The 26,946-nt window shown below is 49.2% G+C and overlaps 1 protein-coding gene across 9 annotated transcripts in view; it reads right to left on the bottom strand.

Annotated features, from left to right (window-relative positions):
* Positions 1-7,358: 7,358 nt before the first annotated feature.
* MBTPS1 (membrane bound transcription factor peptidase, site 1) overlaps positions 7,359-26,946 on the bottom strand; it is a 50,116-nt gene continuing 30,528 nt past the window's right edge. For 8 of the 9 annotated variants that reach the window (XM_049704036.1, XM_004280094.4, XM_033406382.2 and 5 more), the window contains 12 exons: positions 25,192-25,336; positions 22,271-22,459; positions 21,677-21,849; positions 21,064-21,179; positions 20,414-20,570; positions 19,562-19,686; positions 18,793-18,870; positions 15,629-15,769; positions 13,690-13,821; positions 12,697-12,823; positions 9,379-9,509; positions 7,359-8,197 (listed from right to left, as the gene is read on the bottom strand). In XM_049704036.1, coding sequence (XP_049559993.1) covers positions 8,001-8,197; positions 9,379-9,509; positions 12,697-12,823; positions 13,690-13,821; positions 15,629-15,769; positions 18,793-18,870; positions 19,562-19,686; positions 20,414-20,570; positions 21,064-21,179; positions 21,677-21,849; positions 22,271-22,459; positions 25,192-25,336 — 1,711 coding nt within the window. In that variant the 3' untranslated portion in view covers positions 7,359-8,000. The remainder of the gene's footprint in view (positions 8,198-9,378; positions 9,510-12,696; positions 12,824-13,689; positions 13,822-15,628; positions 15,770-18,792; positions 18,871-19,561; positions 19,687-20,413; positions 20,571-21,063; positions 21,180-21,676; positions 21,850-22,270; positions 22,460-25,191; positions 25,337-26,946) is intronic. The other variant, XM_049704037.1, reaches the window with a different exon arrangement.

The following is a 26,946-nucleotide window of genomic DNA, read 5'->3' as shown; positions in this document are numbered from 1 at the left end:
TTTCTGGCCCATCTCCACACAGTCAGGGCGCTGCCTGGCTAGATGAGCACGGTTAGGGACCAGCCCTGGGGCCCAACCCCCATGCCCGGCCCCTCGGGGACCCCAGGGCCCCTGAGGACTCCCAGGCCTATCTGTGGTTGTGCTGGGTTGGCTCCTCCGGTTTCTGGTTTTTAAAAGAAATAGAGCTGTTCCCTAGAACAATGAGAGCTCACGCCAGGGCATGAAAGGGAATCTTTGAAGCAGTGAGTAGGCCTTAGGCACATCTGTCACCGCGAAGGGACCCGCCACTGGGACAGGTGACATAACTGAGCACTGGCTCTGTGTCTGGCCCGGGGCTGTCCGATATCAGACAAGGCCCACGGGCAGCAAGTGGCCAGGTGGGAACTGGATGAACCCCAGGCGGTCTGAGTCTACAGCCAGAGCCCTGGATGGTGACACCCTCTCTGGAATGTTCCTCGCAGGTGGACCTGGGTATCCCACCGTAACACCTGACAAGGCCTCCCTTCTTGGACAGGGCAGCACACAGCAGACCCCATCGACTGGTCCTCCGGAGAGCCGATCCCCTTCCTGCGTACGCTCGCCTCACTGAAGCCCTCTCTCCAGCTTGGTCTCACTGCTGCTTCACCACCTCCCTCCTCCCTGAATGTCCCAAGGCAGGCAGCTCCCAGTGGGACCGTTCTGGCTGGCAGACAGGAAAGGATCCACACACGTGTGACCCAGCTGCTCAGGCAGGCAGGTCCTGTGTCTTCGGTGCTGCTCTGATGCTCCCTTCACGCTGGGCTGCTGCTGGCCGGCACCTGTACCTGACCCCCACGCAGGGCTCCCTCTGCAGCGGCAGGAACCACGGGGCCCTACAGCTCTCAGTTCCTTAACAACTCTCCTGTGTTGTCGACCTGGCCTCAACGTGTGCCCTGGGGATCCACGCTTGTCCATCTCTGTCCTCGTCCTGTCCCAACTACATGACCCTACAAATGCCCACACCCAGAGGACACACGTGTGCACCGAGGCCGCTGTAAGAGCCCTCGAGGCTGGGCCAGGGGCTGCACCAGCTACAGGGGACGCTGGTCTCTGGAGAACAGGTGCGGCAGTGACCAGCCTCAGCACGGGGAAGGGACGGGAGCAGGAGATCTGGTCCCCAAAGCAAGTAACACGTGTAGATGCAGACCTCGAAGGCTGGGCGAGGGGTCCTCCCAGCAAGTGGGAACAGGAGACCCCAGGTCCAAGCTCCATCCTTAGGGCACGAGGTATCCAAGTCCCCAGAGAGACAGGCGAACCCAAAGCCTGCAGCCAATGTGGAGATGTGGAGACCAGGTGCCCAGCTCAATGCTCTGAGGTCTAGAACCTCCTTTCACAACCACATGGCTGCAGCATTAGGATGGCCTCACGATGCAGCTGGAGAAACACTCTGGTTGGCAAACAATTACTCTAATTCAGTCATTTGCCAACATTAATACTGGGAGATGCCCCAACCAAAAGACACAGACTGACTGAATGGATACAAAAACAAGACCAATATATATGCTAACTAGAAGAGACCCACCTCAGACCTAGGGACACATACAGACTGAAAGTGAGGGGATGGAAAAGATATTCCATGCAAATGGAAATCAAAAGAGACCTGGAGTAGCAATTCTCATGTCAGACAAAACAGACTTTAAAATAAAGACTACTACAAGAGACAAGGAAGGACATTATATAATGATCAAGGGATCAATCCAAGAAGAAGATATAACAATTGTAAATATCTATGCAGCCAACCTAGGAGCACCTCAATATATAAGGCAAATGCTAACAGACATAAAAGGGGAAATTGACAGTAACACAATAATGGTGGGGGACTTTAACACCCCACTTACACCAATGGACAGATCATCCAAACAGAAAATAAATAAGGAAAGACAAGCTTTAAATGACACATTAGCCCAGATGGACTTAATTGATATTTATAGGACAACCCATCCAAAAACAACAGCATACACTTTCTTCTCAAGTGCACATGGAACATTCTCCAGGAGAGATCACATCTTGGGTCACAAATCAAGCCTCAGTAAATTTAAGAAAACTGAATTCTTATCAAGCATCTTTTCCAAGCACAAGGCAATGAGACTAGAAATCAACTACAGGGAAGAAAACATAAAAAACATAAACACATGGAGGCTAAACAATGTGCTACTAAACAACCAAGAGATCACTGAAGAAATCAAAGAGGAAATCAAAAAATACCTACAAACAAATGACAATGAAAACACGATGACCCAAAACCTATGGGATGCAACAAAAGCACTTCTAAGAGGGAAGTTTATAGCAATACAACCCACCTCAAGAAACAAGAAAAATCTCAAATAAACAACCCAATCTTACACCTAAAGCAATGAGAGAAAGAAGAACAAAAAAACCCCAAGGTTAGCAGAAGGAAAGAAATCATAAAGATCAGATCAGAAATAAATGAAAAGGAAATGAAGGAAACGATAGCAAAAATCAATAAAGCTAAAGGCTGGTTCTTTGAGAAGATAAACAAAATTGATAAACCATTAGCCAGACTCATCAGGAAAAAAAGGGAAAAGACTCAAATCAACAGAATTAGAAATGAAAAAGGAGACGTAACAACTGACTCTACAGAAATACGAAGGGTCATGAGAGACAACTACAAGCAACTCCATGCCAATAAAATGGACAACCTGGAAGAAATGGATAAATTCTTAGCAAAGTACAATCTCCCAAGACTGAACCAGGAAGAAATAGAAAACATAAACAGACCAATCATAAGCACTGAAATTGAAACTGTGATTTAAGCTCTTCCAACAAACTAAAGTCCAGGACCAGATGGCTTCACAGGTGAATTCTATCAAACATTTAAAGAAGAGCTAACACCTATCCTTCTCAAACTCTTCCAAAATACAGAAGAGGGAGGAACACTCCCAAACTCATTCTACGAGGCCACCATCACCCTGCAACCAAAACCAGACAAAGGTTTCACAAAAGAAGAAAACTACAGGCCGATATCACTGATGAACATAGATGCAAAAATCCTCAACAAACAGAATCCAACAGCACATTAAAAGGATCATACATTATGATCAAGTGGGGTTTATTCCAGGAACGCAAGCATTCTTCAATATACGCAAATCAATCAATGTGATACACCACATTAACAAATTGAAGGATAATCTCAATAGATGCAGAAAAAGCTTTTGACAACATTCAACACCTATTTATGATAAACACTCTCCAGAAAGTGGACATAGAGGGAACCCACCTCAACATAATAAAAGCCATATATGGCAAACTCACAGCCAGCATCATTCTCAATGGTGAAAAACTAAAAGCATTTCCTCTAAGATCAGAACAAGACAAGGGTGCCCACTCTCACCACTATCATTCAGCATAGTTCTGGAAGTTTTAGCCACAGCAATCAGAGAAGAAAAAGAAATAAAAGGAATACAAATTGGAAAAGAAGAAGTAAAACTGTCACTCTTTGCAGATGACACGATACTATACATAGAAAATCCTAAAGATGCCACCAGAAAACTACTAGAGCTAATCAATGAATTTGGTAAAGTAGCAGGATACAAAATTAATGCACAGAAATCTCTTGCATTCCTATATACTAACAACGAAACATCAGAAAGAGAAATTAGGGAAACTCCCATTTACCACTGCAACAAAAACAATAAAATACCTAGGAATAAACAAACCTACTTAAGGAGGCAAAAGCCCTGTATGCAGAAAACTATAAGACACTGATGAAGAAAACCAAGGACAATACAAACAGATGAAGACATACCATGTTCTTGGATTGGAAGAATCAATATTGTGAAAACGATTATACTACTCAAAGCGATCTACAGATTCAATGCAATCCCTATCAAATTACCAATGGCATTTTTTACAGAACTAGAACAAAAAATTTTACAATTTGTATGGAAACACAAAAGATCCCGAATAGCCAAAGCAATCTTGAGAAAGAAAAACGGAGCTGGAGGAATAAGGCTCACTGACTTCAGACTATACTACAAAGCTACAGTAATCAAGACAGTATGGTACTGGCACAAAAACAGAAATATGGATCAGTGGAACAGGATAGAAAGTCCAGAGATAAACCCACGCACATATGGTCACCTTATTTTTGATAATATACAATGGAGAAAAGACAGCCTCTTCAATAAGTGGTGCTGGGAAAACTAGAGAGCTACATGTAAAAGAATGAAATCAGAACACTCCCTAACACCATACACAAAAATAAACTCCAAATGGATTAAAGGCCCAAATGTAAAGCCTGACAGTATAAAACTCTTAAAGGAAAACATAGGCAGAACACTCTATGACATAAATCACAGCAAGATCTTTTTTGATCCACCTCCTAGAGCAATGGAAATAAAACTAAAAATAAACAAATAGAACATAATGAAACTCAAAAGCTTTTGCACAGCAAAGGAAACCATAAACAAGACGAAAAGACAACCCTCAGAATGGGAGAAAATATGAGCAAAAGAAGCAACTGACAAAGGATTAATCCCCCAAATTTACAAGCAGCTCATGCAGCTCAATATCAAAAAAACAAACAACCCAATCCAAAAATGGGCAGAAGACCTAAACAGACATTTCTCCAAAGGAGACAAACAGATTGCCGACACATACATGAAAAGATGCTCAACATCACTAATCATTAAAGAAATGCAAATCAAAACCACAATAAGGTATCAACTCACACCAGTCAGAATGGCCATCATCAAAAAATCTACAAACAATGAATGCTGGAGAGGGTGTGGAGAAAAGGGAACCCTCCTGAACTGCTTGGTGGGAATGTAAATTGATACAGCCACTATGGAGAACAGCATGGAGGTTCCTTAAAAAACTAAAAATAGAACTACCATATGACCCAGCAATCCCACTACTGGGCATATACCCCGAGAAAACCATAATTCAAAAAAATACATGTACCACAATGTTCAGTGCAGCACTATTTACAATAGCCAGGACATGGAAGCAACCTAAGTGTCCATCGACAGATGAACGGATAAAGAAGATGTGGCACATAGATACAACAGAAAATTACTCAGCCATAAAAAGGAACGAAACTGAGTTATCTGTAGTGAGGTGGATGGACCTAGAGTCTGTCACACAGAGTGAAGCAAGTCAGAAAGAGAAAAACAAATACCGTATGCTAACGCACATATATGGAATCTAAAAATACAGTACTGATGAACCTAGTGACAGGGCAGGAATAAAGATGCAGACGTAGAGAATGGACTTGAGGACACAGTGGGGAAGGGGAAGCTGGGATGAAGTGAGAGAGTGGCATGGACATATATACACTACCAAATGTAAAATAGCTAGCTAGTGGGAAGCAGCCACATAGCACAGGGAGATCAGCTCGGTGCTCTGTGACCACCTAGAGGGGTGGGATAGGGAGGGTGGGAGGGAGGCTCAAGAGGGAGGGGATATGAGGACATATGTATACGTACAGCTGACTCACTCTGTTGTACAGCAGAAACTAACACAACATTGTAAAGTGATTATACTCCAATAAAGATATTTAAAAAAAGAAAAAAAAAAACAAAAAGCACTGGGAGATTTCACATTCTCCAGATTGTAGGCTTCTCTAGAAAGATCAAAACACGTGCCATCCCCAAGATGTGGCCTGACCACTCTGGTGAGTCCCAGCCCCCCGAGACCCGCTGTCTCACTAGGGCCGTGTCCTCACTCCCTGGACCCCACTGGCCTACGGGACCCCAGCTTTCACAGTGCTGGGAGCAGGTGGTGAGCCGTCCACACCTGTGGAGGACAGGCAGGAAGACCAGAGGCACAAGCCCCTCGTCCTGAGATGTTGAAACCACGCTTAGGTCTACAGCCCGTCTCTGAGGACAACACACCACCGTGAGCCTGCAGATGCTGACACGCTGCGGGCTGCTGGGGACGGGGAGAGCTCTGAGGGGCCCTTGGCAATTCCTCTAAAGTCCTCGAAGCAACAGCAGCCACGGAAGGCGGTGACAAGCTGCCAGCTCACCACTGTGACCTGCCAAGGGTGGCACGTGGCAGGGAGAGTTGGGCGTTGGCAGCTCCTCCCTCACCCCCCGGCCTGGGCCTGTCTCTTCCCAGGACCTCACCAGCACCCTGATCCCACAGGCCCTCTGCCCTTTCCGGTCAGTCTGTCCTCACCTATGATCCGAAAGCTCATGTTTGGCCACTTGGAGGACAGAAAACGGTACAGGCAGGGGTTAAAACTTAACAGGCTGCCTTGGGTTAGGCAACGGTTTCTTTCTCAGAAATGGCCCCTCATACATAAAAAGGACTTCATCAAAATGAACAACTCTTATGCTTGTAAGGATACCATCAGGAAAGTGAAAAGACAACAGACAGAATGAAAGAAACTATTTGCAAGTCATGTACCTCATAAGGGGCTTTCATCTGGAAGCTATCGAAGAACTTACAAGTCAATAAAAAGACAACTCAATTAAAAAATGGATAAAGGATCGAAATGGACATTTCTCCAAAGAAGACATAAAAATGTCCAATGAACACATGAAAGGATGCTCAACATCATTATCTTTAGGGAAATGCAAATCAAACCACAATGAGATGTCACTTCACACCCACTAGAGGGCTATCGTCAGAAAGATGAGTAACAGTAACTGTTGGTGAGAATGTGGAGAAGCTGGAACCCTCACACACTGCTGGTGGGAATGTAAAACGGTGAAGCAGCTTTGGAACAAGAGTTTGGCGGTTCCTCAGAAAGTGAAGCATAAAGCTATAGGGTTTTACTCCGCGGTGCCAACCCAACAGGAATGAAAACTTATGTCCACACTAGAAACGGTACATGCATGCTCAAAGCAACACCATTCCCAACAGACAAAAAGTGGAAACAGCTCAGTGGTCCATCAAGTGAGGATTAACAAAATAAGACCTATCCATCCGACAGAGTGTCATTCAGGTCTAGAAAGGAGTGAAGTACGGAGACAGCTACAACATGGATGAATCACTAAGACGCACTCCGCGAGAGCAGCCAGTCCGCCAAGGCCGTGTATTATACGACGCCCTTTTTATGAAATGTTCAGATCAGGCAAGTTCATAGAGACAGCAAATCAGTGGTTGCCTGGGGCTGTGGGAGGAGGGAATAGAGGCTGACTGGCTGCTGGGTAGGAGGTTTCTTTTGGAGGCGATGACAATGTTCTGGAATTATAGCGGTGATGGTTGCACAACCTTGGAATATACTAGAAACCACTGAACGGTACACTTTTAAACAGAATTTTGTAGGACGTGAATTACATCTCAAAAAAATACTTAACAGGTTGACTCAGAAGCCATTCCAGGTTGTCATCAAAGAGAAATGGACAGGTGGGCAAGAGCCCGATATACACTTCTTTTTAGCTTCATACAGGTAATGCGTATTTATTGAAAATTTTCTTCACCAATAATGGTGAAACCAAGACCCAAATTACAAAACACGATGGCAGTTGGTACTTATAAAAATAAAGCGAAGGGCTATGTTTCACAGATCTGTGCAAGTTTCTGTCAAAATCTCAGTCTGTCCTCTCATCAAAAAGGAGATCACGGCATCTGTGTAGTTCCTCATGATGTAATAGTAAAAAACTGCGTTCTGTTGACAAAAAAAAAATAGCTTTGCTTCCATACAGCACAAGTCTTTAAAGTGACTTTTCCCCAACAATAAATATAGAAAATAGCCTTTATGGAGCACGTCTAGCTTGGTCAGAACCGTTTCCTCCCCGACAGCCTTTAGAAGTCGTCCGAGTCTTTGGTGCACGGGTGGCCGGCGAGGTCGCGAGGGCGAGGTCTGACTCCAGGCTGCCCCGCAGGGCCCTCCCGCAGCCCCGCGCCCCGCACGACACACCGTGAGCCTGCGCTCCTCGCCAGGGGAGGCCCGCTCAGCACAGGCTCTCAGAGCGTTTCGAGCAGGGGACCCCGGGAGCCCACGGCTCCGCCCGCCCACCGCGGCCACCCTTGAAGGCGCTCCCCGGCGCTCACAGCCAGCCGGGCGGACGTCACACCGAGGGGGCCTTTGGCGGGTGAACCTGCTGCACGAGCTGTGGGCGCTTCACCCTGGGCTTCCTCCGCTTTGGCCTGCTCTTGGCCTTGTTGATCTGCACCACAAAGAAGGCCAGGACCACCATGGCTCCCAGGAAGGCGAAGACGGGAATGGTCTGGCCCACCTCCTGGTTGTAGCGGCCAGGCATGATCCCTGCAGGAGGACACGGGGGACGGTCAGTGCACATGGCCACGGCCTCTGTGCCTATGAGACAAGCTGGGCTCGTAGTGACCCAGAGAAAGAATGAGAGAGAAGTGCATCCAAACTCAGACGAGGGCTTCCTGGGGCAGGGGGTGGGGTGTGAGGTCTCCGCCCCGCCTCCCCACCCGTGCTCCCTCAGAAGCCAGCGTGGTCCTTCTGCTGCCGCAGATAATCTGCAACGGGGGCGCCCTGTCTCTGTTATCATGAAAACCACGGAAGACGGACAAGTCTAGGCGCTGATGTTACACTAGCTGGACGGGGGGAAGAGGGAGGCGGCCTGGCGGGAAGGTGAGGACGGCCGGCCACGCTCCCGCCGCTGGAAAGGCCTCCCGCAGATGGGACACGTGGTCGGGAACTGAGAGTGGCCATCGGAGGAACCTGGTTTGTGCTATCACACGGCTCTGTAACTGAGCGACGCTGGGGTTCCAGAACTAACCTTTACCAGTGCACCCCGGGACCTGCAGGCAAGGCCCTCAGGAGCTTGACGTCAGCACACAAAGTCCCCAGGGTTGGACCACGTGGGCCAGGGTACCCCTTCCTGATCCCTGGAGTTCCTGGCCAATTCCTAACACCAGGAGAAGTGCCCCTGTGGAGCTGTAAACTCGTGCAAGAGCACAGGGATTTCCGGAACAGAAGAGGAGCCCGCACTCTGCTGGAATGACTTGGTCCAATCATCTCAGATAAAGGACAACCTGTCCCCAACAGTCCAGTGAGGCCAAAACCATTATGTGGCAGGTGTGGGGGGGACCATTTGATGTCACTTAGGGTGAGGGACACCCCACATTTAACTGAGAATCCCAGCTCAGGGAAGTCCCATCCTAGGGGGGCCGGGGCAGAGAATCGGTGAAGACGTCTGGGTTGAGGGTTCAGGGGCCATGCTGTGACAGACGGACATCATAAAAGAAATTCTAACTTGAAAATTCAGTAGAATTTTCTAAGAGACGACAGCAAGTGAATCCTTTAGGTCTGCTTTGGGCCTTGTTGATTTGTACCACGAAGAAAGCCAGGAGCCCCGTGGTCCCAGGAAGGCAGAGACACGAACGGCCTGGCCCACCTCCTGGGGGACAGAGGGAGGCTCTTTTGAACAAACCATAGTATGAGTCAGCCCAGCAGTCAAACGCCGAAGAACTGACCTCCAGGGATGTCCCACGCTCCGCTCTCTCCCGGAGACAAGGGTCTCACTTGAGGGCGATTCGGTCGGAAGCTGGGTAACACCACCTTGTCCAGGTCGATGGAGAGTAACTTCTGGTGTTTCCAAAGATTACTTCAGGAAAACGGATTCAAACAAAATAAAAATAAGCAACTGTACTGGCCCAAGGAAGCTGAGCCAATCCCTAAGAAACAGAAAGTGATTTAAACATTAATGTGAAACGCTGTCCCACCTACGTCTACCTAAACACAACTGTTGAGGTAAACACAACTGGCAGCACACTTCCAGGCCCCGAGATAAGAACGTCAAGTGAAGTCCGTACACGCAAGGTTCAGTTCTAGAGGGTTTACACCACTAGCAACTGGAGCTTGCCTTGGCCTCAACCAGAAACGTCACCCAGAAGAAGGAGAGAAATCTACACGTAACCTCTGAAAGGAGCCGGCGGACGCAGGCGAGTGGACACGGCCCGGCTGGAAGGTGCGCGGTCTCCACCACGAGGCAGCAGAGCCGTGGGCACTGCTCTCTGACGGACGCAAACCACGGCAGCAGAGGGGGCAGACCTGGTGCCAGGGGCCAGCCGTCACCTTGGTCCTCAAGGACACCCCTCTCGGGAGGCAGAACAAGGCAGACACACGAGTAACCGAGGCGTGGACAGAAACCCTGGGCATAAAGGGATGAGCATCTGCCTAGCCTGCAGGGCCACAATGAGGAAGAAAGGAAACACACGTGCTTTGCGAAATGTACTGGACTTGCTACGATGGTACCATTATTCGTATCACTAATTCTAAGATCGGAAGAAGAACTTATTCAGGCCAATACGGCTTGTAACTGAGGAAGAGAGGCTGGTATACTGCCAAGAGCAGCCTGGGAAGACACAGAGATTAGAGCAAAGAGTGCGAATGGAAACTCTGAAGACTGCTGTGGCTAAAATCAGGGAAGAGAATGAAATATGCTTGCAAATTATGAATTCGCCATTTTTCCGCTTCTCATTCATTTGGAAATTGCTGGCCCATCTCTCACTCTGGCCAAGAGAGAGCAAAGAGTTCAGTTCTATCAGCAATCAGGATGAAGGTCAGCAGGAAGCCGACACTGGCTCTGTGAAGAGGTTTTCCGAGCAGGAAGCAGATAAGCTGCTATCTTGCCCGTCCAACCGGGCAACTGCTCAGAAAACGCCGAGTATTATAACCTGTTCTATTTTATGTAATTTAACTTTACTTTTCAGGTTTAATCAGTCTGAAAATTAAACTGACATTGCTAAGTTACAGAATCAATGACATTTAAGCTTTATAACCCTGCAGGTGAATATACATGGGGCGGTATGTTAATTCTCACGGTGCTTTCCTGTTCTGGAATTTAATTACCTGGCAGTGGCCCCTTCTCGTTGAGCAGAGGGGGTGACAGCGCACCACATTATCACTTGAGAATTTCACAATGTCCCGATGGGAGGACAGAAGGTTAGCCTCACCCAGGGGCTCCTTACAGGTCTGACATTCCTGCAACTGCTCTGGGTACGGATGCCTGACGCCCAGGAACGACACTGGGAGATGAGTCCTGGTTTCAGGAACAGAGTGGACGCCTGCACTCAGCACTGGGTTGACGGACCCTGAGCCTTCCCAGGGCTCTCTGACACTGTCTCGCATCGCTTCAGAGATTCAGAATCTAGACCTAGATCTAGGTCGATGAGAACTGAGAACAATTTTCAACAAGATGTGAGATGTGAGGTAAAGGCGAAGCCTGGTGGGTGTATTAAGGAGGAATTCTTGAGAGCGACAGTGAAAATCAAAGTCTAGGAGCCGCACAGCATCAGCATCCTTGGCGGGCCAGGCTGGGACTTGACACGTTGTTCAATGTGGACATGCAGACACCAAGGATACTGTTATCTATGCTCAGAGCCCCGAGCAGCACTGCGGAGAATAACTGGGTTTCAGGAACCTCTGCCAACAGCCACTGTCCACTAGGCATGAACTGCTGACCACAGCTGGAGTCCAAGTCTGGTGTGAATACTAGGATGATGATACGTTATAAATAAATGAGATGTAAAAATGGAATCTTATCAGAAATTTTTAAATGATGGCACGGTAACTGAAATGGAAAAGTACTCAGTAATTAAACTTTCAGGACCAAAAGTGCTGATGAGCAGAGAGCGTAATGAATCTACAATGCTGTTTTCCATTGAGCATGTTCTGAAGAGGTCGTGCTCCTCACTGAGTGAGTGGCGCACTCAGTGCTTCTGTTCATGACAGTAAAGCAAAGGAAGCTTCAGGGCCTCCTGCGGTCAGCCCCCTCTTTGTGGCTCACAATGTAGACAGTGGCCCCCCATGCCCTGCCACACACACCCCAACACCTGTACACACGGAGACCCAGACAAAGTGGGCAGGCTAGGCGGGGGAGAGGAGGCAGGGGCCCCCCTCAAGGAGAAACTGCCACGTGCGTGAGGCGTGCTGCCTGCGAGGGGAAACAGCTGCTCGCGGCGTCGCTCAGGGAAGCGGGAGCCGTGGGGGTGGGACTGCTCCCACAGCCACGCCCAGAACATGGGCCCCTGCATCACGTACCAGGACCTCAAATCTCCTCACCAGAGCAGGAAATTGTCCTGCTGGGGCCAGCCATGCCCAGCAGAGAAACAGGGAGAGGGACTGATCTAGAGAAAACCTGGAACCAGCGGCCTGAGCTGGCCCTTCTGCCCGAACAGAGAAGCAGCAGGGGTCGCTCAACTTTTGGCTTCTGAAAGGAAACGACAGAAATGAAGAGGCTGAGCTTGACAGATGGAGAAGCAGGCAGATCAACGTCTGTCATGGTTAAGAAGTCACTTTACCAGGGACGACACTCAGCCCAGGGTGAGGGCACAGACGCAACCCCGGGCCCGGCGACAGGCCAGAACCCAGATCTACTCCTGAAGTCTCTGCCCCCGGGTGTGACACAGAAAGACCCTGTCTCTATCCCAGAATCAACACCACACATGGGGAGCGCTCAACTCCTGAACCTCGAACTAAGGGAGCCAGAGCTTCCCTTCAAGGGGACATCACTGTCAGATCATAAGCTTTTTAACCAAGAACCAACCAAACCTAACGGGAGGCTAATTACCCAAAGCACTTTTTATGCAGGATACCACCAGGGTGCAGAACTCCAAAGGTCAATACAGGAGTTCGCTAATTTAAAAAACATCACAAAATGACAAGCTAGACTGGATTATTCGATAATGATGTCAGTAAAATTCCACTCCCTCTTACTAAAAAAAAAAAAAAAAAAAAAAAGGCAATGAATCATAAACCCAGCAGGAGTGGAAAAGCACAGTGTCACCAACCTGGGAGCCGTCTCATTCAAAGGCTGTGGCTTGGCCCACGACAGGTGCGGACAGGCCGGCAGTGCCCGAGGCTCAGGGCCTCCCAGCCGGGCCTCAAGAACCTTGGAGTACCGGTGCAGGTGGTTCCCTGGGCAGCACCCATGCCAGCAACCAGGCCATCGTTGTTAAGAAGATGCAGGGAGAAAACAAGGCTTCATTAGTTGTCTGTCTGCTTCCCGGCCGTCAGGCCCACTACACGCGCTTCTCACCTGCCTGCCAGGTGCTCAGGGGTGAGGCCTGGCTGCTGCCGAGAGTGAGCGAACAGATCAGGACGGCCGCTCCCTCTAAGGTGGCCATGCTGTACACACGGCAGTGGCCGGGCCACCCCGCTGACCAGAATGACACGCACTAGGCTGTACTCGAGGAGTCTAACCTGTAGATACGCTTCGTGGAAACAGCTTCCTCTTTTCAAATATTTAATGCTCAGGCCAAAAAGAAAATCTGCATTTTCAAACGTCAAAATTCTTTTTGCTCCTCAGATCTGTGCCATCCCTTACTGCAGCCACTGCCCACGTGCGGCTACTGAGCGACTGAGAGGGTGGGTGTCACGTGTTTAAATAATGGCGTTCTGGTGAATGGGGCTAAAGAACTTTATCACAATGAACTTAACCTGTTTCTTTTTAGTCCTTAAATGCGGCTACTGGGAAGTTCAGAACCACACCGCGGCTCGCACCGAGCGTCCAGGGACAGCCTGGGAGGAGGGGGCTCGGGCTGCGCGGCCACGGGGCTGTCACCCGCTAGGCGACCTGGGGCCCTGTCTCTTCTGTGAACCGGAAAGAAGTACCTATTTTCAAGGGTCCGGAGAGGGCTTAGAGATTAATCCCTGTGAGCAGTGCCAGGCTGGCGCCTGTACCTAGAGAGCGCTCTGAGCTGCCGGCCGCTCCCAGGAGCCTGTCTTGTGGGAGCCCGTCTCGTGGGAGGACACGGGCGGGGGCGCCCCCCGCGGCCACTCACCTTCCATCCTCTCGGGAGCCACCGAGCGCGCTCCGCTGGGGGGGCGCTGCCGAGCGCCCGAGTGGCTGAGGCTGGGGGGTGTCACCCCGTACGACGTGAACTGCAGGAGCGCATCCAGGAGCCAGAAGCAGTCTGCGGGTTCAGCAACAGGCTGCTTAGCAACTAGACCTGTTTACAGCGACCTCTACAGGAAAATCAAAGCTGTCCCCCGAACAAGGGGGAAACGGGACGGCAGAAGGTGGGGTCCCAGTACAGCCCTGTGCGTGAGACACTCGCGTCCTCCACGGTCATCGGCAGCCCACGCGGGCCTCACTCCCAGCCCCCAGGCGCCCCTCGGTTCTGGGTTCCTCACGACAAGGACAGAAGGGGCTCCTGCAGGGACGGTGGGACCACGCGCCACCAGAGAGCAGAACTGCCCGGAGATTGGGGGTCTGCGAGAAAGGAGGGGAGAACCGGGCACCAAAGCTCCCGCCAATGCCCGCAGGCTGTCCCGGTGGAGGGATCTAGATTTTCAGGGGAGGGTAGAGCCAGGACCAGTGGGTGCACGCCACAGGGAGGTGGGTTCAAGGTCAACGCAAGTACAAAGTCTAGCAGTTTGGGCCGCCCTGAGTCAGTGGGCCCTGACCACAGAGCAGGAAAGCTGAAAATGGTCAGTTACTTTCGGGGGTCATCCCAGGGAGTCTAGGTGCTGGGCTGCACTCAACAGCCTCCGTCACAGGGCCACACGGACGGATCCTTCCTATCAGGAGACGAGCAGCTGCACGGACTTTAAACCTGGGATCACTGCTCCCCAGCGGCCACCTCCCTGCATCCCATCAACACCAGCACAGACGGGGTGAGGGTCACAGAGAGGGGACGGCAGGAAGCACTTGTCTCCCGACGGAGCACCCAGTCACGTGCTCCCGTCCCCAAAAGCTCCTCCAGGCGGACACGGGAAGTGTAAGGACCAGGACACTCTCTCAGGCATTTACAGTTTTCATAAAGACTCACCAGAGATCTCAGGTCTTAAAAGACAATCTCTGTAGAAATAAAACATTAATCTTCTTTCAACTATGACTTTAACCTTCACTTTGGACTGTTTTAAAAGAAAACGTTCTATGGATTTATATGAAATGCTAGGAACGTAGTCACTTGACCTTCACATCACAGAGAGCCAGAGAGGGAGAGAGAGAGAGAGGGGGACGGACGCAGTGCAGACGCCCAGCTCACGCCCAAACCGCCTCGGCCCCTGTGCCTGCACATGAGGACACGGCTCCCCCGGCCCCTCCTGCCCCCCATCCTCAGGGACCTGAAAGACTAGGTTCTGGTCTGGTCTATTCATCATCTCACCAGCAAAGAGACGGAACACTTGCACCCATCCATGCCTCCTTTACAAAATGAGAAAAATGAAAGTCTTCGTCCAAGTTCAAACCCCCAGATCTGAAGGTGCATCGAGAGAGGCCGAGGAGGAGGAGGGGCGCTAAGGACGAGCTGCCCCTCTGCCCCCACCTCACACCCAGCGATGACACCAAGCACCCCTCACGAGGGCCAAAACTCCCGAGTCTGGGATGAGGGCCAAGCGCTGGAAGAGGGTGGGTCAGACCTGAGCGGGGGACTGCGCGGCAGTGCCAGGGACACAGCCTCCAGAGGGGGACACCAGGGAGGGCAGAGACTGGGTAAACTGGCCTCCCTACCAAAACACGGGGGGCCTGGCCTCCGCTGGCCTCAGCACAAGGAGCGTGGAGGGGAGGGCAGCACAGCCTGCGAGCGCGCTTTTGTTTTGCTCATTAAACACACCCAGCCCGAGATACCTATCAGAACATCCCAAGTACCTGGCTCACCTGAGCAGCCCCTAGGTACCAGCATCTCATGGGTGCCTGTCCAGGGACAAGGGGGAGAAGGGGCAGGAACCTCAAAGCCACCAAGGCCCACCCGCTGCGGCCGCACCAGCACTTCTCACCCTTCTGCCGGTGACTGTCATCCAAGCAATTGGAGTCTCCGTACAGCACGATCCGGCCTCCACCCTCGGCCGGGATCTGATACAGCCCCAAAATGGGGACGTTTTCAACCACCGCTGCTTCCTGCTTTAAGACCTCCAATCCTGAACAACACAACAGAAACAGCAGTGAGAAGTTCTGTGGAGGCATGAACAACTTTCCAGATGCCCCTTACCTTGACATTTATTCCATATGACCCCCCTGCAAAAAAAAAAAAACCCACAGCAAAATCCAGTAATCACAACCGTGCCAACTTTTAGGATAAGAAAACAACATGTAAAGTGCCACTAATTTGGGCTGCAGCAAAATTCACGTATGTGTATACGTATATTCCCATAACCCTCCTTTTCCATTTTCACTTGAAACGGTGGTACATAGTATTCACAATCCTAGAGGCGTTGCTTCTCCCTTTTTATCCACCAAACCCAAATTTCTGTCTCTTCTTATTATGCTGAGAGGCTTATGTCTTCGGATCACACACACAAGGGGCAGCTCCTGCCCAACACACAGGTGCCTCTCTGGACACAGTTATACACACTGGTGCCCAGGCTTCACGCTGAATACCTGAAAGCTAGGACAACCAGAACTAATTTTTAGAACATACGCCCATGTAGTTTTAGTTTAGATTTAAGGTATCTGTTACATGAATCTCATAAATACAGTAACAAACGTTCCAACAGCAGAGACTTCTCACCTCTACCCAAACAACACAGTTTACAACGCTGACCACATCAAGAAGCCAACAGTGCACAGGTGCCACGCAGCAACTGCTGGTGACACCATCACATAATCAAAGTCTCCACCCGTGAAGCAAACGCATCCCGCACGCTGGAGACGACACACGTCTGCACCAGGATCCAGCATCCACTGCGCTGGTCACACCTAAAATGTCTGTGGCTCTAAAAATGCAGTGCTTCCTGCTCTCTACGTATAATCCCACTAGGAACTGAGTGGAAGGGAAAACAAGATTTTCTTTGTTGGGAGGGAGAGACACATCAGTAAAACAGATGACGTGGGGAAAGTGCACACAGCATTGCCACTTGGCCTCGTGGTTTGACAGAGTTTTGTTTCTGACAATAGAAACAAAATGTTGATCCAGCATAACCCAGATTTTCAAATTCCTATTTTGTACCCAAAAGATTACTCAACTTAAAGCCTCTTTGGAAATAAAAAGTCCCTTAAAAAGGATTCCCAGGTAATTAATTTTCATTTTCAGGCTAGCAGAACACCAAAATAAAGTACACACCCTTAAACCTTTTGATTCCTCTCCCCCCCACAAAAAAAGGAGCTACCAGATGGCAACAAGGTGACAAGGAGACCACGGCCTTCACCCCAGGGGAGTTTCCAGAAGCAACACTGCCCTGTGAGCAACGGATCTCAGAAAGAATTACTAAGCCACGGTAAACTGTACCAGGGGACTGGGAAGACAGGATCATTTATGTTCTAAAAGTTAAAATATACCCTTATGAACACAGAACTACTTACTGACTGACTCTGCCCTGACCGGAAGGAAAGAGCCCCTTCCAGGCAACACAGAAGTAAATTATACGTTGCAGACACAAACCGATGAGTGAGAAATCCTGACTTCTTGTCATTTTCAACTAGGGAAACTGTCCCCGACTTCCAGTTACAGAAAATGACAAAGTTCACAAGGAAGGGGGCCTTCCCTTTTGAAACAGAAAATATCAACATGCAGGAGGAAACAGATCCATCCTGTGAGTTTCCATGAGCCCATCACATCGGTCACGGAATACTCTCTCACAGCCTTGTACAGGTGAGAGGGACACACGGTGCGGAACCCTGGCTCTGGAGGGGCGGGGCTGGGGGAAGACCACCCTGGGCAGCACGGGGGCGGCTGCCACCTTCGGGAAGGGCAGAGGCAGCCCGGGGCACCCCGCTCCTCCCGCACCCCGGTTTGCTCAGCGTGCTCAGCAGTGTCACAGGTACTGATGCCAGGGGACATGGCATCGTTTGCCTTCCTAGGTGATGGCTGTCTGTAGTAAAAAGGCAAAACTGAAAGTAAAGACCTTTCTTCCCTTCTAATTCTTCAGGGAATTTTAGATGACTGTAGTATTCTTTATGTTTACACAGTTAAGTTCAAAGCACAGTCAACATTTTTCTAAAATTTTAGTAATCTGGCAATCACAGAGCAGAACAATTCATAAACAGTAACAAAAATTTCAAGCAACTTTGAAGACAGTCTTAAAAAAAGACCCTACAAATATTCAAAAGCCCCTCTTCTCCTGTAGGAAACTCAACTTATTTTGCAGTGGTCACTACACACATATTCCAACTAGTAGCAAGAGACTGTCTTATCTTTCTACATATCCCCCAGAACGTATTACACAAGACGTCTCACCTGAAGTACCATACACACACTGCAAAGAATTTTTTAAAAATCCTAACTGCTAATGGGTACGGGGTTTCTTTTCTGGTGATGAAAATGTTCTGGAATTAGATGGTGGTGATGACCGTACAACTTGTGAAAACACTACAAATCACTGACCTGCACACTTTAAAAGGGTGAATGTTATGGTAGGTGAATTACATGTAATAAAACTGTGATTGGGCTTCCCTAGTGGCGCAGTGGTTAAGGATCCGCCTGCCAATGCAGGGGACACGGGTTCGATCCCTGGTCCGGGAAGATCCCACATGCCGTGGTGCAACTAAGCCCGTGCACCACAACTACTGAGCCTGCACTCTAGACCCTGCAGGTCACAACTACTGAAGCCCATGGGCTTAGAGCCTGGGCTCTGCAACACAAGAGAAGCCACCGCAGTGAGAGGCCCACGCACCACAACAAAAACCCAACGTCGCCAAAAATAAATAAGTTAAATTAAAAAAAAACAAAAAAAACCCTGTGATTTAAAAATGTGAAAGAGGGCTTCCCTGGTGGCGCAGTGGTTGAGAGTCCGCCTGCCGATGCAGGGGACACGGGTTCGTGCCCCGGTCCGGGAGGATCCCACATGCCGCGGAGCGGCTGGGCCCGTGAGCCATGGCCCCTGAGCCTGCGCTACGCAACGGGAGAGGCCACAGCAGTGAGAGGCCCGCGTATCACAAAAAAAAAAAAAAAAAAGTGAAAGAAAGAAAAAGGGAAACCAGAAAGTATACGAATAGCATTCCTTACCTTGGTCCTTAAATGTCTGTGTTATCACTATGCCATCTTCTGGAAATTTAGCAATGCTGCACCCCGACGCGTAATACACTAGAAAACAGTCGTTCAAAGTTAGAACGTAGAAACACTGAATGCTTTCAGCAGCAGCTACACATTTACTGCAGATGCAATCTTCAGGCATATCATGTATTTTCTAAAATCGCTTCTCATCTTGAGAGGAGCTGCTATTATTGCCTGGTCACACAAACTGCAAGTAATTACGTCAAAATTCAAGCTGAGTTATTCTATTAATCTAAGGTTTCTGGGTAGATTTTAGAAGTTGCAGCTGTCAGACTTGGGGACAACCTAAGTCAGGATGAGCAGAGTTAGTGACAGTGACGTTCAAGATACTGTTTTAGAAACTAGTCACCAAAATGAAAGGGGGGGACTTCTTAAATGAGATATGCCATTATTTCATAAACAGAATTTATACATTATCAGGGGCCTGGCGGGGTATGACATATTTGGGAATATACAGGACACAAAGAACCTTATAGGTGGGTTAGGAATGCTCACAGGAAGTATTTTCATTTTAAAAACCTGGACAAAAACTAGGGTCAACACCCAGTGTTACAGGTGCCCGTTGTGAAGACACTGCGCCGTTCTCTCCACAGACCCTGCTTACTTAGGTGATATCACATCATTCTCTCTCTCTGAAACATAAGACTTCAAAGACGCACGGCTTCTGCTTGCCCATCTCTGGGAATGATGAGCCCTACTAAAAGCAAACACAAAACCTTACTGTCATGGTTTGCCAAGGTAAAGTCCCCCTCGTACAGGCCATCGCTGAATCCCATGTTCCAGACCGACAGCAGCTCATTCAGGGCTGGGATGTTGGCTCCTCCGGTGTCTGGCATCCACCACTGCCTGTGAAAATGACAGGGACTTAATGAAGGACTGAAGCGTCCCACAAACGCCTGATATTTTTGTCACAAAGCTGACTTCTCCCACCAGAGTCCAGCCCCTTCACACTAGGTTTCAGCTAAAAACGAGCCTAACTGCCTGGGTTTCACTAACACTGCGATGTAAATGCTCCCGCCAGCGTGCAGAATAAAGCAAAGCCCAGCTTATTTCATGAAATGCGCCACATTTAACATAAACGCACTGCACGTAGAGCCTAGACCTTGAGAGGATGAGTAAACGCAGAAAGAAGCTCGTGAAGTTCAAGCCACAGACTCTGAAGAAAGAACGCACATCGTAAGGATGAGATATTCATAACACGCCGGGAATGCTTCAGCGATAACCAACCTACTGAAAGGTTTCTTTAAATAACTGTCTTCTCGGTGCATTTAAATGTACACAGATTCGGTAAAGGAGAGGTGGGAGAGCGGAAAAGAACTAAACAGAAATTTAAAGCCGAAGGGTCTGAGATCAACAAGGACAAGGAACCCTTTCAGTCACAACTTGGGTCAGTGAGCAGTTTACTTCCTTCCCAAGCAACTTTCAAGAACATCTCTGCCAGCGAAGAGAGAGCTTGTCGGAACCTGACAGCCGAAAGGACCACCGACAGGCCAAACAATCTACGTCTTTGCTGGGTGGAATTTAATTCCCAGAGAGTCAACTTTCTTACCCGAACACCAGTTCGTATCAGTACCTTGTGTTTTCGTCGTAAAACTTGACCTTCCTCATCACGGACGTGTTGTACCAGTCGCTGAAGACGATGAGCGAGAGGCCGTTGCCCACGTCCCTCCGGAGCTTGGCCACCTCCTCGGGGAAGTACTCCTCCTCGCTGTCCACCATGAGCAGCGTTCCTGAGGGAGAGAGCCCAGGGTGAGAGCAGCGGCCACTGCGCCCACAGGGCCGCACCCACAGGACATCACCGTTTCAGGAGCACGGTACTTCACTGGCCTCAGCAACTCCAGTCACTGGCCTCTAGTACTTTGGCCTGTGCCCTGTTCCGCTTTACAAGGGGGTGAAAAAGAAAGGATCAGGGTCCAACAGTACGCGGACACCAGCCAGCTGCGGCCTGTTTCACTGGTGATGCTCTACGTGAAGGATATTCACTCACCTGAAGAGAAGCAAAATTCTGTGCTAGAGTTTCTTCTAATTAAAATAAAAAATACAACGGAAGTGTACAAATGTCCTTGTGCCCAGTGATTCTGAGAGCTTCTCATTTCAGCTGAACGCTAGGAACATGGGCCACTCTCTCTGGTCCCGGCCGCCACTGGGAACGGGAGAGCCTACCCGGCCTCCCCCCTTCCCCAGCTGAGCGGGACCGCCGCGCTGGCACCTCGTGTCCCTCACCATACTGACTGGCGTCAAAGCACGTGAAGGGGGAGCCGAGGACTTCGACGAAGTAGCCCATGCTTCTCAAGTGCTGATACATGTCCCTGAAGTTGGTGTGGATGTGGTCACCATTCCTGAAACACAGGAAGCCCGGCACTAAAACCAACAGTCCTTACTCGGAATAAAAGCCGCGTGGCCACAGGGCGCATTTCTGAAGGAGCAGCTCCACCACCCACAGAGGCCTGGGAGCCAGTCCACTGGCAAGAAAGTCAGCCTTTCAGACCAGCTCTCTCCGGGCTGCACATAAAGTGGGTGATAACAGGAAATCACCTGCGCGGAGGTGATTCATAAGCACGAAGGAGGTAAGATGACGAGAAGGTGTGGCCAAAGCAATGTTTCGTGAAGGGCCCTGAAGCGTCACTCTAGCGGTGGCGCGGGAGTGAAAGGCCAACAACCACCGGCACTGGACAAGTTCAGCATGGCAACGCAGACATGCTGGGAGTGAACGCGGGTGGTCACACACAGGTGACCTTACATCACTGCCACTGATCACCCTTCCTCCTGTCCCAGCCCCGCGGAGGAAGGACAGGGGCAGTGGCGGGGACGGACGCCGGGTCTGGCGGCCACTTACCAGTCCAAAGGGTCGTTCTTCATCCTCAGGTTATCCCTGGGGAAGTAGCCGGGCGGGTAGCGCAGGTTGTGGTACTGGTCCCAGAGAACCCTCTTGCTTCGAGGAGGAGCGGGGATTATCTTCACCTTAATTGGGAGCTTCACTGTTGAAGTCTGTTCTGCACCACTGTTTGACTGAAAAAAATAAATTTGAAACGTCCCTTTGGCTCAGAAGAAACCTTCAGGTTTTCAGGTTGGAAACCTCACTTCTATTTATCAATTTAACCCAAACAGAACACAAGAATTTCTCACAACAACGGTAGGAGAGGACATTCGTGTATCATAATTAATTCCATTCAGAATTATGATGGTTTCAGAATTCAAATTTAAGGCACCTGGTTCCTAAAAATGACTAGACTGCATAGCATGAGCCTTACATTTTACAATCATTTTAAGCCTGAAATTTGCACAGAACAGCCCACCCACGCCCCGTTCACCAAGTGGGTTGTGACCCCCCTGCTCGCCGGGCCGGGACCCCGCGGACGGCGCCTCACAGCCCAGCGCCCAGCGCTCAGCCCGTCCCCCTTTGCCCACGAGCCCCCGCACGCGCACTTACGTCCACCTCCGCCGGGGAAGCCACGGTGACTGTGACGTGCCCCTGCGCGACACCTTCCCAGGAAGCGGCCTGCTTGGTGACGGAGATGGAAATGGCCAGGTAGCCCGACCAAGGCCACAGCACTGAGGAGTAAGAGAAAGCCACCTCGATGCTGTCTCCGTTCTGCGGTAAGTAGGGCTGCCACTCGGGCTGCGGGAGGAAAGTGGCAGAGGCTCGGGTGAGAAGCTCCGTCTGGGTCACCGCCCACTCAGCCGGCACCACGGAGCCCATGCCCAAGGCCGCCGTGCAGCGCCAGGCCGTCACCCACCGGAGGGGCCTAGGGACACCACCGCTGACCAACCCCGCCTTTAAAGACAAGTTCCCCGCAAGCTTAGAAGGAGGCAGGGAGTGTGGACACACACGGCTTGACGAAGAGCTTGCATCTGCAGAGAACTTACAGAAAAGAATATTCCCAGGTTTGGGGTTAGATCTCAACTGGCTGTATGCTTAACGAATCACATTGCTTGAAAGGAATAAAAGAATAAAATGACACGGCTGCAAAGTGTCACCAGTCAGGTTCTGGGCCAGCGACCGGGCAGGCGGAGTGTGCGCGGCGCCCGGAGGAGGCCTCTCCAGGCTTGGGGGCAGGCGAAAGGGAAGCACGAGACGGGAAACGCACATCAGCTCGCACAGCGAACCAACGTTTCAAGCTAACCTGAACTACTCATTTCCCTCACAAGCCAGAGTGCAACGACATACTCCCCCCAGGCGAGTCGGCATGTTAAAAAAAACTGTGAAAAAGAAGAAAAACATTCGTAGGGCACAAGACCACTGGTTAACAACAGAGAAGAAAATGAACTTTTATCCATCGCTTGTAACACATATCAAGTTAACACAGGTGAAAACATTAAATATTTAACAAGCATAAAAGGAAAGTGAGTAGAAAATAAAATTGAGATTTTTCTTATATTTCTGGAGGGATAAGCTTCTAATTTTTGAAACAGAAGAACTCACAAAAGATGAAAATTCAACTACATGTAAAAGTGAAACTTTTACAGAACCCACCCCCCCAAGTTTTTAAACCACCTCTAACATTAAAGAGACAACAATAATCTGGGCAATCTTTTTGCATGACACACAACAGTGGTTAATCTCTCTATGAAGTGAAGATCTTGTTCGGATTGACAGGGACAACCTAAATCCTAGCGAAAAATGGGCCAAGGAAATGAAACACGAATTCACACAAGAGGAAATATAATCAGCAAACAAACATGCAGACACGCACCTTACAAATCATTAAACAAGGTACCGACTACCCCCTGCAGATTTAAAGTTAAAAGATGAACCACGCAGAAACAAACCAAATGTCCACCGACTGACAAAGCGGGGTCTTATCCACACAATGAACCACTTTTCAGCCATGAAAAGGAGTGAAGCACTATATACGCTGCAATGCAGACGAGCCCCTTTAAAGACATTACGCTCAGTGAAAGAGGCCAGTCACAAAGACCACGTAACGTACCACTCCATTTATAGGAAACGTCCAGAAAAGGGAACTCCGTGGAGACAGAAGGGGATTAGGAAATGCCACGGTCTGGGGGAAGGGGAATGGGAAGTGTTAACAGGGGTTTCTCCTTCGAGTGATGAAAATGTTCTGGAATTATCCAGTAGGATGGTTGCTGCATCACTACTTGTGAATATACTAATAACCACTGAACTGCACAATGTAAAAGGGTGCACTTTATGGCATGTGAATTTTATCTCAATGTTTTAAAACCTCATGCAACTGGGAAAAAAAGGACGTACCACCAGAGCAGAGACACTACCCGCCTCTGTACACCATCAGCGGCAGTCTGAGCTGATGCACCTCTTTTGAAAAGAATCTGGTATTACGTACCAAGAACCATTAATGATGTTCACACCCTCTTACTTGGGATTCTAATCCAGGGAGTTTATGTTAATAATTCAGAACAAAAGAAAACGATATATACAAAGATATTCAGTGAGATGTTTACAGCTGAAAACCACCTAACTGTTCAAGCAAGAAGAAATAGTAAGCACGTGACGCTTCAACAATTCTACAGAGTATTAAACAACCATTAGAAAGAACACCGGTGCTTATATATAGTAACATTTTTAAATGTTTATAACGTGAGAACTGAAAAAGAAAAAACACTAAATTTTTGTCTGCCACACAGAGATAACTAAAAATATCTATTTCAGATAAGGGCTGGAAAAGATTCTTTTTTTTCTTTCCTTCAGGCAACTGACTTTATTAATCTCACGAAAGCATAAGAAATGTACTTTCTGTGACAGCTTCATGAAAAGTGAGATCCTGCAGTCAAGAAATGGATGAAATGAGGCACTTGGAAATGAAAAGGCAAGGATGAACACAGGAAGTGCTGGGGGGCACTGAATCGATTTAAATACACCAATTTAAACAACTACAGTGCTTTGTTAGAAAATATGATTTGAACTTTTTCTTTCAAATCGTGGCTCTAGAGTGTGTAGGGCTGAAGTCGCTTTTCTGCTCTCTTTCCCAATCCTTTATTTTTGTGATAATGTTTATGTAGTAAGTGTAAAACAAATTATAAACACAAAATTCAGATAAAGACCATGCCTTCTAAACATGAAGGCCCATGTGTCCTCATTAAACAATAAACTAATTGTAAGTGAGCCTTTAATTACAGACGGGAAACTGTAAAAATGAAGATTCAAATGCAATTAGCTGATTCAGGAGTCAAACCCAAGATGCCAAAGTAGAAGAGTGGCACACTGGCCTCATTACTGTATCCCTGACTTATATACAAAGCACTCAGGGGAGAACAAACCACTACTTCCAATCCCCCGGCATCCAGGCAGGAGGAGGACCCGTCCCTTTTAACTGCAGGAGTAAATCTGGGCCACGTCTAAGCTCACCGCTGGCCAGAGGGCAGTCTCACCTTGTCTACGATTCTTCCTGTGACACCCATGCCGTTGAGGATGGTGACGTTGACGATCGTTGGCATCCCTCCGTAGTAGATGGGCTGGGAGCAGTAGGGCCACATGTAGGGACACTCGGTCAGATCGATGTAGCTGGGGCTCAGACTGAAACAAAAAATCCAGTGTTACAGGGCTTCCCTGGTGGTGCAGTGGTTGAGTCTGCCTGCCGATGCAGGGGACGCGGGTTCGTGCCCCGGTCTGGGAGGATCCCACATGCCGCGGAGCGGCTGGGCCCGTGAGCCATGGCCGCTGAGCCTGCGTGTCCGGAGCCTGTGCTCCGCAGCAGGAGAGGCCACAGCAAGGAGAGGCCCGCGTACCGCCAAAAAAAAAAAAAAAAATCCAGTGTTACCGTAGACGGCGTTGGAAAGCGTCAACGGGGCGGCCCTGAGCCTCGGAAGGGCCTGCCTCCAGGGCTGCCCTCGGCTGAGGTCTGGGAACCTGGCTTCAGAACACACCCTGTGCTGCGGAGGCCTCCCGGCCAACCTGCCTCACCAGCAGCACAGCGGGATGCGTGGGCATCACCTCTCCCCTCTGCGAGCCTGGAATCTGGTGGCTGCGGCTGGTGGAGAACGAGTATGTGACCAGCCCCAGAGCAGACGCGGGACTCAGTCTCAAGGCACTGGAGCAAAGATGGACTTTTAAATAACTGGAGCGGGGACAAATGGGTGGTCATTCGGCAAAAGATAAAATTAGATCCCCACCTCAGACCATACACAAGAATAAACTCCAAATGGATCAGATCCTCCCAAGTAAATAAAAGAAAGCCCACAGGCATTAGAAGGAAACATGGGCGAGTCCCTCCTTCACCTCAGTGCAGGGAAAGGCTTCCTGTGCCTCAAAATCCAGGGGCAACAGCAACAACAGGCTAACAAATACGGCTGTTAAAAAAGAAAAAAAACACATGGCCGAAAACACTTTCACAAAGTCTAAAGGCAACCAACAAACTGGGAGAAATACTTGCAATAAAGGGTTGCTTACCCTAACATAAGAACACGTAAAAACCAAGGGACAAAAACCCCAGAAAAGAAAAATGGTGAAAGAAATGAACAAACACTTCACAAGAAAGATATAAAAACAGCTCTTAACTCTAGACAAAGTGTTCAAACTCACTCATAACCTGAGAAAGGCAAATTAGAACAACACTGAGATAGCACTTCTCACGTGTCAGATTGGCAGAAAGGAGAGCATGGCCGGACACTGCAGGTGAGGCTCCGGGCAGACAGGCGAGCTCCCACGGCACAGCCCTTCTGGAGGGCAAGGGAGAGACCTGGAAGAGTGCCCTCTGTTCTCAGCTTGGACCCAGCAACCCCACTTCTAGGAATCTTCCCTGGAGACGCACCTCCAACAAAACTAAAATGCACAGGCACAAGCAGCTTAAAATTACAAAATACTGGAAAAAGTTTCAACGCCCATATATAGATATGTGCTTGAATAAACAGAGGTATCTACACTATGGAGCTGTAAAAGAAAAGGGAGGAGAAAGATCTCTGTGAACCGACACAAGGTGATTTCCAGGATACTGTTAAGTGAAAAAAGTACAAGAGAGTATTTATAGTAATGCTGTCCTTCACGTAAGAAAGGGGATATGAGATGGTAGGTATGTATCTGCTCGCATGTGAAAAAAGAAATGCAAGGATAAAGCAAAAACTAATGGCGTGGGTACCTACGGGGTGGAGGGAAAGGGGCAGGGGGAGTGGCACAGAAGGGTTGAGGGG

This window comes from Orcinus orca, chromosome 20 (assembly GCF_937001465.1).
Source record: "Orcinus orca chromosome 20, mOrcOrc1.1, whole genome shotgun sequence".
NCBI lineage: Eukaryota > Metazoa > Chordata > Mammalia > Artiodactyla > Delphinidae > Orcinus > Orcinus orca.
The sequence above is the reverse complement of the archived record's forward strand: the minus strand, read 5'-3'. Positions and strand labels throughout refer to the sequence as shown.